The sequence below is a fragment of the Carica papaya genome, chromosome 1 (assembly GCF_054855325.1).
Source record: "Carica papaya isolate Zhongbai chromosome 1, ASM5485532v1, whole genome shotgun sequence".
Lineage (NCBI taxonomy): Eukaryota > Viridiplantae > Streptophyta > Magnoliopsida > Brassicales > Caricaceae > Carica > Carica papaya.
This window is the reverse complement of record NC_142309.1, coordinates 15853528-15865835: the sequence shown is the minus strand read 5'-3', so window position 1 is coordinate 15865835 and position 12308 is coordinate 15853528. Positions and strand designations below refer to the sequence as shown.

At 37.4% G+C, this 12308-nt stretch overlaps 1 protein-coding gene across 4 annotated transcripts in view; it reads right to left on the bottom strand.

The window, feature by feature from the left end:
* FRA3 (Endonuclease/exonuclease/phosphatase family protein) overlaps nucleotides 1-12308 on the bottom strand; it is a 43425-nt gene that overhangs the window by 15527 nt on the left and 15590 nt on the right. For 3 of the 4 annotated variants that reach the window (XM_088220491.1, XM_022037993.2, XM_088220494.1), the window contains 3 exons: nucleotides 608-692; nucleotides 155-320; nucleotides 12-52 (listed from right to left, as the gene is read on the bottom strand). In XM_088220491.1, the coding sequence (XP_088076617.1) occupies nucleotides 12-52; nucleotides 155-320; nucleotides 608-692 (292 nt within the window). Of the gene's footprint in view, nucleotides 1-11; nucleotides 321-607; nucleotides 693-12308 lie in introns of all 4 variants that reach the window. The other variant, XM_088220486.1, reaches the window with a different exon arrangement.

Below are 12308 nucleotides of genomic sequence, written 5' to 3'. Positions count from 1 at the left end.
TTTATACATACATTTGTATTGCGAAGCATTTGAACAGCAGATGAAGCCACAGCTGCAACAGAAAGGACCAATGGCAAGCTAGATCTATAAACAAGCCAAAATAAATACATTGAGCAGGCAAGCGACCACGATAAAAACAGGTATGGCAGCATACCTGCTGCTGTATTGAAGAAATTAGATGGCCGAGAGAAGGTCATAATTCGATAGACGTGGTCAAAATCAGCATTGCGACGATTCACAGCCTCCAAATGCGCAGCAAAATGACAGTTAACAAAGCATATTATTCGATCATAAACTCTAATTCTCAAACCAACAGCACCCTGCTCAGGCAACAATTAGCCACATTAATAATAACAACCAAAGAGAACCAGCTAAGATATTTTATAAGAAAACAGCTTATTCTATTTTGAACCAAAGTATTTGCTTGTTAGTTTGTAAGCATACAGATATATGTAAAAACAACACATTAGAACATTATTAACAAATCTTGAAGAGAATATTGAAAATTACAGAACCACTGAAAATGGTTAGTCCAATAATCTGTGGTACGATTTCTAAATCGTAACTGTAAATTAACAAATTATCAGCTACATGATAGTAGGCACACCTTATTACCAATTGCTCGCCCAAAGCCACATGGAACTGCTGCAGCATCAACATCCCCCACATGAGGTTTAAGATTATCTCTAACCCTAAAACACAGAGATTGAACAGCTGAGATGGAAGGCTTATAAAAATCAAAGAGAAAAATATGTTTCCACTATGATAGGCACCAATGCCAGTGGCCCACCAAATTGCACAATTGCTTGATCCCTTCCTCCCCCTCCAATTAACAAATGATCCGTTGAATAAAGTTAAAATGTTTTTGAGAAAGAAAACATAAAACTTGATCATATGATGTGCTTGCTTCAAATTATGCCTTGTTAATGAAAATATTATTAGAAAGGGGGATAATTGTTACAAACAAGACTTACAAAGATTCTCCAGCAAGACTTAAAACTACAAAGAGATTAACCAACATATTAAGACTAAATGGCAACCTAATCACTTTCAAGAGTAGAAATGTATATATATGTATTTTTTTAATAGAAAAATAAATAATATTAATAAAGGAGAGAAGAGTACACTCAAGGACATCGGGACATCAGGTGGGATCTTAGTTTTATGGAAGGAGTCCTTCAGATGTGAGGAGGTTTTGGTGGGTGAGTGCTCATTATCTTGCTTGTTGGAAGACCGCAGTAGTGGGAGGTGTAGAAAATCATAAAAGGGTAGTTTAGTAATTTTGTGTGAATTTATTGTGGACAGGTAGGAATGCCCGTTACCACAATATTCCTTTTTCTTCATTCTGTTAGGATATTTTTCGGGTGCCAGATGTCTATACAATAGCACCCTTCTTATTCTGTAATGCAAGGAAAATTAGAGAATGAATTCATTTTCTCTCGAAAATCTTCATCTTCCTTCCCTAAAATCTTCATGGTATCAAAGCATCTCTAATCTAGAAGCTTCAATCCGACTAAGCCGAATCCTTAGATGGCAGCGGATGAGCAAAATTCCTCTCCACCCAAAGAACTCTCGGGTGCTTATCTACCTACACCCATCAACACCGAACTGGTGGAACAGTCTTCATCGTTCATCACCGGCCACAAACTCAACGGCAACAACTATTTGCAATGGTCTTCGTCAATGCTGTTGTTAATCCGAGGAAAAGGACGTGACGAATATTTGACTGGCGAAATCACACTCCCACCAGCACATGACCAAAATGCGCAAGCCCGAAAGATTGAAAATAGCATGGTCATGTGGTTGCTACTCCATGATTCCCGAGATTGGAGAGAACTTCTTAGTCTACAAGACTGCGCACGAAATAAGAGAAGTTGCTCGAGAGTTCTACTCCAGTCGGGATAACACATCGGTCATCTTCGAGATTGAATCCGCCCTCCATGAGCTACAACAAGGTGAGATGTCTGTTACCCAGTATTATAATTCTCTCACTCGTAATTGACAGCAACTTGATCTCTTCGAAGAACACAAATGGAGCTGTTCGGAAGATGCAAAGAAGTTCAAAACGCTTGTTGAACAGAAGAGGATATTCAAGTTTCTAAATGGGTCTGAACAAAACTCTGGATGACATAAGAGAACAATTGTGAGGCACAAAGCCCTTGTTGAGTATTCGAGAAGTTTTTTTCTGAGGTTCGCCGCGAGGAGAGCAAGAAAAAGGTGATGGTGGGAGAAACCCAGCTCGCTCAACTGAGTGAGAACCCCTCAGTACTCACCACCTGGGTCACTCAACTGAGTGAGAACGTCTCGACACCCACCACCCGGGTCACTGATTTTCGAGGAAAGAGAGGACGGCCATGGTGTGAATTCTGCAGAAAACCTGGCCATCTTCGTGAGAAATGCTGGACTTCATGGAAAACCGAGAAAGAAGAAGCCTATTAGACCAGAAATTCATCACGAAAATCTAACAACCTCTGATGATACATCAAACACTCAACCCGACAGCGCTCCCTTCAGTCCAGAAGAAATGGAGGCCCTCTTAAAGATGTTTTCACAAAAGGGTCTTCTTGGTAATGCTTCAATTGCACAAAAAGGTAATTCCCTACTTAATTTATCTGCCTATTCCACAAAAAGGCAAATGTGGTGTGGATTCAGGGGCATCTAATCATATGACAGGAGATTATTCACTGTTTCACCGATACAGTGAGTGTAAAGAGGTATTTTCTATAAAAATTACTGATGGAACAAGTTCTAGGTGGCAAGAATTGGCTCAATTGATGTATCACCATGTTTGACACTACATTCAGTTCTCTATGTATTCAATTTGGATTGCAATCTGTTATCTGTGAGCAAACTATCTAGGAATCTGAACTGTGTTGTTAAATTTGATACTGATCTTTGTGTATTTCAGGACTTGGCCTCGGGAAATACGATTGGCAATGGTAGGTTGGAGTCAGGACTATACCTTCTACCAGTTAAAACACTTCCTTCAAATGGACAAACTTCAAATGCAGTATGTGTTAATTTAGTTTCTGTAGGATGTTCAAATGATGACCACTTTATCATATTATGCCAATGCCGATTAGGACACTCAAACATTTTGTATTTGAAACAACTGTTTCCTGCTTTATTCAGAAATAAAAATCCGCTCTTATTTCAACGTGAAGTATGTTAATTCTCTAAATATATTATAAATTCTTTTCCAAGTTTGGCATATAAACCCTCAAAGCCTTTTGTATTAATCCATAGTGATGTATGGGAACCATCACAGGTAAATAACATTACTGGTACAAAATGATTTGTATCTTTTATTGATTATCACACTAAAATTACCTGAGTCTTACTTATGAAAGAAAAATCTGAAGTGGGTCAAATATTACAGAAATTCAACACTATGATTCAAAACCACAACAAAATGGTATAACCGAACGAAAAAATAAACATATTCTTGAAGTTGCTCGATCACCTATGTTTATTACACATGTTCCCAAATATTTTTGGAAAAAGGCTACCCTCACCACCACCTACTTGATCAACAGGATATCTTCCTGTATACTCAAACTTAAAACTACCTATGAAACTCTCCTTCAAGCCTTCCCTAAATCTCACGTTCTAAACACAGTCCCATTTAAAGTCTTTGATTGCTCTACTTATGTTCACATCCATGCTCATCTCAGGGGGAAACTAGACCCAAGGACCCTTAAATATGTATTTGTTAGATACTCATCAAATCATAAATGATACAAATATTTTTTCCCAGGTAGCCGTCGGTTTTACAACACTATGGATATAACATTTTTTTGAAAACCAACCCTTTTATCCCATTCTTGATATTCTGGTGAAGAATTTCACTCAAAAATATCAATTGTGGGATGTGAACACACCTCCTCTACATACCTCTTTGACAAATACACTTTCTCCAACAATTGAACCAGTCCCTGAAACTACAAAAGATTATGAACTTGTCACAGAAACTGATAGCACATTACCTGCAAAGAGTGAGTTACGTGTCTACACTAGAAGGAATAAGACTCAAGATGGTAAAGTATCTGAACCAACTACGCATTGTCATGAATCAACTCTTGGACTAGGCACTCAAAATACAACAGGTAATGAAATCTCTAACTCATCAACTGATATTGATACCGAATTACCTATTGTTTTAGAAAAAGGTGTTCGTTCTTACATCATGCATCCCATACAGGATTATGTCTCATATGATAAACTGTTTTCAACATATCATGCACTTGTGAGTAAACTAGATAGCAACACCATGGAACCAAAAACAATTCATGAAACACTCAAGTTTCCAGAATGGAAAGCTGCAATCCAAGAGGAAATCAAAGCACTTGAAAAGAATGGGACATGAGAGTTAACTGAACTGCCTTCAGGAAAAACCCCAGTAGGATGCAAATAGATCTTCACTACAAAGTAAAATCTAGATGGAAGTGTGAATCGGCACAAAGCCCGCCTTGTTACTAAAGGTTTTACTTAGTCCTATGGGATTAATTATCAGAAAACATTTGCCCCAGTTGCCAAGTACAACACTATCCGGGTACTATTCTCATTAGCCTCAAATATTGATTGGCCTTTTTATCAACTTGATGTAAATAATGTTTTTCTCAATGGCGACCTAGAAGAAGAGGCGTATATGGAAGTTCCACCAGATCTTGAAATGAACCCGCAAAAAGTGTATAAACTAAAAAAGACACTTTATACTCTCAAGTAGTTCAATCTACTGAAGAACACATAAGTGCAGTATACCGGATTTTCTGAGATACCTAAAAATGATACCAGGATAAGGATTATTCTTTCAAAGAATAATGAACAGGGACATTGAAATTTTTACTAATGCAGACTGGGCAAGATCAGTAACTGATAGGAGATCCACATCTGGTTATTGTACATATGTATGGGGCAATCTACTCACTTGGTGTAGCAAGAAACAATCTGTTGTATCAAGAAGCAGTGCTGAAGCTGAATTACGATCACTTGCTCATGGGATACGTGAAGGAGTATGGCTGAAAAATATACTACTTGAATTAAGATTCTCAGTTCCTATCCCTATGAAACTCTGGTGTGATAATCAATCAACCATTAGCATGACAAAAAATATTGTGTACCATGACAGAACCAAGCATGTTGAGATTGATCGACACTTCATCAGAGAGAAAATTGAAGACCAGGCCATAACACTACTATATGTTCCAACCAGTCAACAAACTGCAGATATACTCACAAAGGCACTACCAAAAGAGATGTTTAATAATATGGTATCCAATCTTGGATTACTCAATATTTATGTAACATAAATTGAGTGTAGAAAATCATGAAAGGGTAGTTTAGTAATTTTGTGTGAATTTGTTGTGGCCAGGTGGGGATGTCCGCTACCACAATATTCCTTTTTCTTCATTCTGTTAGGATATTTTTCAGGTATCAGGTGCCTATATAATGGCACCCTTCTTATTCTTCTCCTCTCAAAAATCTTCACCTTCTTTCCCTAAAATCTTCAGGAGGAAATGGATGCCTATTGAAATCTACAGTAGAGGAGAAGGGAGTGAGAGAGACTTGCTTTGGAAGGATTAGAAGAAAATAAACAAAAATGAAAGTCCCGTGGGTGGTAAGTGGGGATTTTAATATGGTCTTACATAAACATGAAAGGAATAGGGAAACTTCTCGAGGCTTGTGCTAATGAATATAAGGGATAATTGATAGGCATGGTTTAATGGATTTACCTTTTACAGGAGGCAAATGAACCTGAACTAATCAGAGACTAGATCCAACATGCTCACAAATTGATAGGTTCTTGGTATTAGTTTTTTGCCAATTTCAAAATTCAGGTATTTGTCAAAATCTTTTTCAATTGGCCATATCTGTGACATCTCAGGTGCCAGATAAGACAATTGGGTGCTAAATACAGATTTAGAATAGGTGTTATAACCATAGATTTTCAAATCGAAATGGGTGTTTGGCCCCAACATACACGTTAGGATTCTAGAATAATGGAAAAAAGGTCTGACATAGGACGTGGAAGCAGCTCCTAAATAGGCTCCCAAACCTACCCTCCAAGCAAGTAGAGACCAAAAAGCAATCTATGCGTGATGAGTATCCCCCTGTATGATTTAGTCTATATCCCTACACGATTTACTGACTGACTATACTGTGCATTCACCAACAAAAGCACATTCCTAGATAAATTCATTAAAACTCCTCATTGATGCCGTTACTCGTGTCCCACCCATTCTCTCATCTAGAAACCTATACACACTGCAATCGCCCCCTAAATAGCATACTGAATCACAGAACCCTGCTAGATATGACAGTTCTTTCCGATAAAAGACCTATTGTAATTCTAGGTCTTATGGGAGCATAGACACATGTAAATTCATTAAAACTCCTCATTGATGTCGTTACTCGTGTTCCACCCATTCTCTCATCTAGAAACCTATACACACTGAACTCGCCCTCTGAATACCATATTGAATCACAGAAAGGGGCTAGATATGACAGTTCTTTCCAAAAAAAGACCTAATGTAATTCTAGGTCTTATGAGACCATAGACACATGTAAATTCATTAAAACTCCTCATTGATGTCGTTACTCGTGTTCCACCCATTCTCTCATCTAGAAACCTATACACACTGAAATCGCCCTCTGAATACGATAATGAATCACAGAACCCTGCTAGATATGACAGTTCTTTCCAAAAAAAGACCTAATGTAATTCTAGGTCTTATGAGACCATAGACATATGTAAACCACTAACTCCCTTTCCCTTTTAGTTCAACAACATTGACAAGGAAAATACACCCTCTACCATGGCTATTTGCACTCCTAGTATCCAGAATTATTAATCGTCCTCCCAAGGCCCCAAGGAGCACCATCCACTATTTGAACCCACTTCCCAACCACTTCGAACCAGCCCTACATCTATCGCCTCTCTCTTTGTTCCTGTATGAGCACTGCATCAGGTTTTGCACAAATAAGAGCTATTTTATTTTGTTCTTTTTAAGCCCATCTCCTGGGATTTCCTTGTTCAAATTTAATCAAACTTGGGTTTAATGTTGAGGTGCTTTTGCACATTACCAAGTTCTTTGGAGCTCTAGAAGTGATTTCTAGATTTGCGTCCACAGAGTAGTAATAAGATGCCATCACCAAAGTGCACCAAATCTTTCTATTGCCAATCAAAGAGGATAAAACATTTTTGGCAAGCTCTCTACTGGGAGATCTGAAATAATTATAATGTGATTTGGAATACCCAATTTCCGCCAGTCACAGATTCATTTTCTAATGACTGTTGTTTCATTCTTTCCCCAATGAGCTCTTCCTCCATTTCTTGGCCATTGAATAAGAACCGAAATGCCTCCACATTTCATCCTGCCTCCTCTTCAGACTTGCCTCCTCCGAACTTTGATTTTCCACTGCTTCTGCCAATAACTGAATCACTTTCCTCCACTTCCAGAAAGTCAAATGAGCTAACTGTTTCAATTTAGTCTACATTCTTCCCTTCCTCCTCTTTCTCAGCAACCTCATATTCTAGGTTTATGTACATCTTTGTTTTCTCAGACTATAAGCAGAGATCTTCTAGTTCGCCACCATTTTTACTACCCTCTTCCTGAAGTCGTCTGGACTTCAAATTATCTTCTTCAGATCCAGAGCCACTCTTACCAGTTTTCTCTCATTCTGTGCCTCTCGATATGAGCCGAACCACTACTGATTTCAGCCGGTTGTTCTTCACTAAGCCATCTGTGTCTCTGCACGATGACTTTGAGGCTGCGGAAGCTGCTTCTGTAGCTGCACCTCACAGCTTTTCCTGGACCTCAAACCCAACTGAATGTCTCCAATGCTTCCCTTTTTTGGGCCGTCAAACCTGGTTTGTTTGGCTGTGGACTTCAGGCCAACCACCTGCTTTGATTTTTTGAGTCACATTATGCTATTTCTAATTACCAATTTACTATATTTCGTTCTCATTTTGTTTAGAATTTGCTATCATCTTGACTATCATTTGTTACTATAAAGGGTTAGAAAAGAAAAATACTGAATAATTCTTGTGTTATTATTGAAATGAGAAGTAGGGATATATATACATGTAAACGGATTCATATATGGTAACCAACAAAAATTATCCTAATTATGTACTTTTTAATTACGTTAACATATTTATAAAAATAATCATATTATTATGTATAGAGAATATTTTATAATATTCTAATACTCTCTCTCAAGTTGGAACATAGATATTAATCATGTCCAACTTGTTCCGAATATATTCAATCCGTATTCCATTCATAAACTTTATGAATATATCACCAAATTATTCTCATGTCTTCACATAATCAGTATATATAAAAGTTTATTGAATTTTCTCTCGGATGAAGTGACAATCAACCTTAATATATTTGATTCTCTTATGATACACAGGATTTGAGACAATATGAAGTACAGTCTGATTATCGCACAAGAGTTTTGCAGGAAATGTGGGCTTCAAACCCACTTCATCTAATAGATGATGTATCCATAAGATTTTGCATGTGAACTAGGCCATATCTCTATATTCGGACTCTGCGCTTGTGCGAGATACAACTGTTTGCTTCTTACTTTTCCATGATACGAAATTCCAACTAACAAAAACACAATAACTCATAATAGACCTCCTATTAATCTTAGATCCAGTCCAATCAGCATCTGTAAAACATTTAATGTGAGTATGCCCCTAATTTCTGAATACTATGCCGAGACGTGGGGCACCTTTTAAATGGCACAAAATCTGTTCCAAAACCTCCCAATATTTAACTGTAGGTACCAACATAAACTAGTTAACAACACTGACAAGATATGCAATATTTGAACGAGTCACAATAAGATAATTTAATTTCCCAACAAATTGCCTGTATTTCTTTAGGTCATCAAGAGGATCACTATCATCTTTAGTAAGATATACATTTTGTACTATTAGTGTACTGCATGACTTAGCTCCCAACTTTTCTGTTTCTGCAAGTAGATCAAGTACGTACTTTCTCAGAGATAACAAAATATCTTCCTTACTTCTTGTTACTTCAACCTCCAAAAAGTATTTTAATTATCTCAAGTCTTTGGTATTGAACTTGATATGCAAGAATGACTTGAGAGAGGATATTCCTACATGGTCATCTCCTGTAATCACAAAATCATCAACATAAACAACAAGAAGTATAATATTATCTGTTGATTGTCTATAGAATACTGAATCATCACACTTACTCTTCTTCAATTCGAATTCACATACTACTTCACTAAACTTACCAAACCACGTACGGGGACTCTACTTCAGACCATACAAAGATTTATTCAAATGACAAACTTTTCCGTACTCCCCCTGAGCAATAAACTCAGGCGCTTGCTCCATATACATATGAAGACAAAGGTAAGTTTGGCCACTAGAGAAAATGTATCAAAATAATCTATCCCATAAGTTTGAGCATAGCCTTTCGCTACCAGTCGAGCTTTAAGTCTTGTCACAGAGCCATTTGGATTCACTTTGATTGCAATACCCATTTGTATCCCACAGTATTTTTTCCTTTAAATAAATCTACCAAATCCCAAGTATGATTATCATCAAGAGCATTTATCTTCTCAAACATAGCATTACACCAAGCAGGGTAATTTAGAGTCTCCTGAACTGTCTTAGGTCTAGAAGTTGAATCTATAAAAGCAAGTAAAGTACTAAACGAATGAGACAGATGGTCATATGATATAAAATTAGCAATGAGAGAAGTTGATGTAGGAATGGTGCACTAACATTTACCTTTACAAAGATCAATGGGAAGATCAAGATCCTGTACAGGAAAATCAAATGACGACGGATCTGGTGCAGGACATGTATCATCAATTTGTTGTCTTCTGGAATAAACATGAATAATTAGTGGTAGTACTTGGGTCAGAGGCACACGAACACTATCATCAACTTATTTGAGTAGAGCTGGAGGCACATCATCTGAAGGAGTACTTTTATTTGTTTACTTAGTAAAAGCACCTGGTGTAAAGCTATAAATGAGGCACTCGTTGTCCGCCTCCGAACTTGTAAACTTGGACGATAAGGAAAAGAACGGCATATTTTCTGAAAAAACCACATCAGTTGATACCAAATATTTATTGAGATCTGGAGAGTAGCACCTGTATCTTTTCTAGAGGCGAAAATACCCCAAAAAAACACACTTTAAGGCTTTTGGGTCTAATTTTGTCATAGTAGATCGCACATCTCGAACAAAACATGCGCTACCAAATATCTTAAATTGCACCGCAAACAAAGACTTGTTCGAAAAAAGACACTATAAAGAACATCCCCATCAAGCACTGTAATGGCATATGATTAATTAAAAAACAGGTTGTACAAACGGCATCAGCCGAGAATTGCTTAGGAACTTGTGTTTGGAACAAAAAGTCTCAAGCTGTCTCAATTAAATATATGTTCTTCCTCTCATCGACCCCATTTTGAGATGGTGTATTAAAAGGATCTCGTGTTGAGTCATATAGTTCTGAAATGAATCTGACATATATTCTTTGGCATTATCACTCTTCAATATATGCACAGAAACATTGAATTATATCTTGATTTCAGCACAGAAAGCACAAAAGTGAGAAAATACTTTCGAACGATTTCTCATAAAATATATGCAAGTCATGTGAGAAAAGTCATCAATAAAGGTAACGAAATACTTAAACCCAGTTTTAGACGGAACAGGATAGGGACCCCAAACATCATAATGAACTAACTCAAAACCAGATTTAACTTGTGTATTGACCATTGGACCTGATGGACTATGGTGATGTTTTGCAAACTGACATGACTCACAATCCAGTGATGATACATCATGAAATTGAAGATATAACTTTTCAACACAAGTAGAGATGAATGTCCCAATTGACAATGTGTTTCAAATTGAGAGATAATACTAGAGCAGACAACTAATCGAAGTACCCAAGTATCAAGAATGTAAAGACCATCTGATATATTTTCTTTACCAATAATCTGCTTCGCATAAGATCTTGAAGAACACAATGATCAAGAAAAAATGTAATAAAACAATTCAAATCTTTAGTAAACTTACTCACAAAAATCAGATTGAAGGCAAGTTTACTTAGACTTGATACAAATGACAGAGTAATAGATGACGTTGATTTTATGGTCCCTGAATCCACAATATTATATGTCGACCCATCATTAATAGTCACAGGAAAAAGTACTTTGTGTGGTCGAAAACTAAAAAAAATATTAGAATTATCTGTCATGTGATCTGTAGCACTAAAATCAATCACTCATCTGTTTGATAAGAAAATAAGACATTTTTTCTCTAATTTAGCAAGAGTAGAAAATTTATTTAAAGATTCCTGATACAGAGTGAACTTAGTACACTCATCAGTTGAAATCATAACAGTTCTCTCAGAAAATAAACTAACAGTAGCAGCAAGAATATTAACGGTTTGTGTCCTCCGATTGTGATTCTGCAATTTCTTACAGTATCGCTTTATATGCTCTTATTCACAGCAGTAATAACAGGCAATATTATCATTCATTTTAATTCAAAATTACAAAAAAATGTCACTCAGAATACCCAATCACAACAATCTGAGATACCCGCAAAACACTGCAAGCATACCAGAAAACCTGAGAAAATAGATACTTTTTCACGCACGGATATCAATAACCCTACCAGGACCTCACTGCCAACCACTAGAGTCCACGCGCCGCCGCTGAAGTTACACGCACCGCCGCTTGAAAGCCCAAACAGTCTCCTTTCGGCTAGAAATCACCACAGAACTTCAATGTCGGCCCTAATCCGGAATGGTGCTCGCAAGAAACGCCTCAAATCATGCCGAAGAATAGAGAATCGCTTGCTATCGCGCGATCTACTCCGCCGCGCCTTTTCCCTCTTCGGCCTTCTGGTTTCGTGCACATAACCGGCCGACCTACTCCTCTGTTGCTTCTATCCTCGAACAGGAACCCAAAACAAACGAGAATGCTCTCCTCCAACAATCCCGCAACACGCAACCTCAAACCGCCATGCGAACTGCTTCCTCTGCTTCTCCCGCATGCACCACTGTGCTAGCCGCACTTTGAACTCGTTAGAGATAGGTGGTTGTCTTCCTCCGACGCCGGGAATGGGTTGTTCAACCCTTCTTTTGGTCTGATGTGATTTGATCCCTAAAACTCTAGCTCTGATATCATGTAAATGGTTAGAAAAGAAAAATACTGAATAATTCCTATGTTATTATTGAAATGAGAAGTAGATATATATATACATGTAGATGGATTCATATATAATAACCAACAT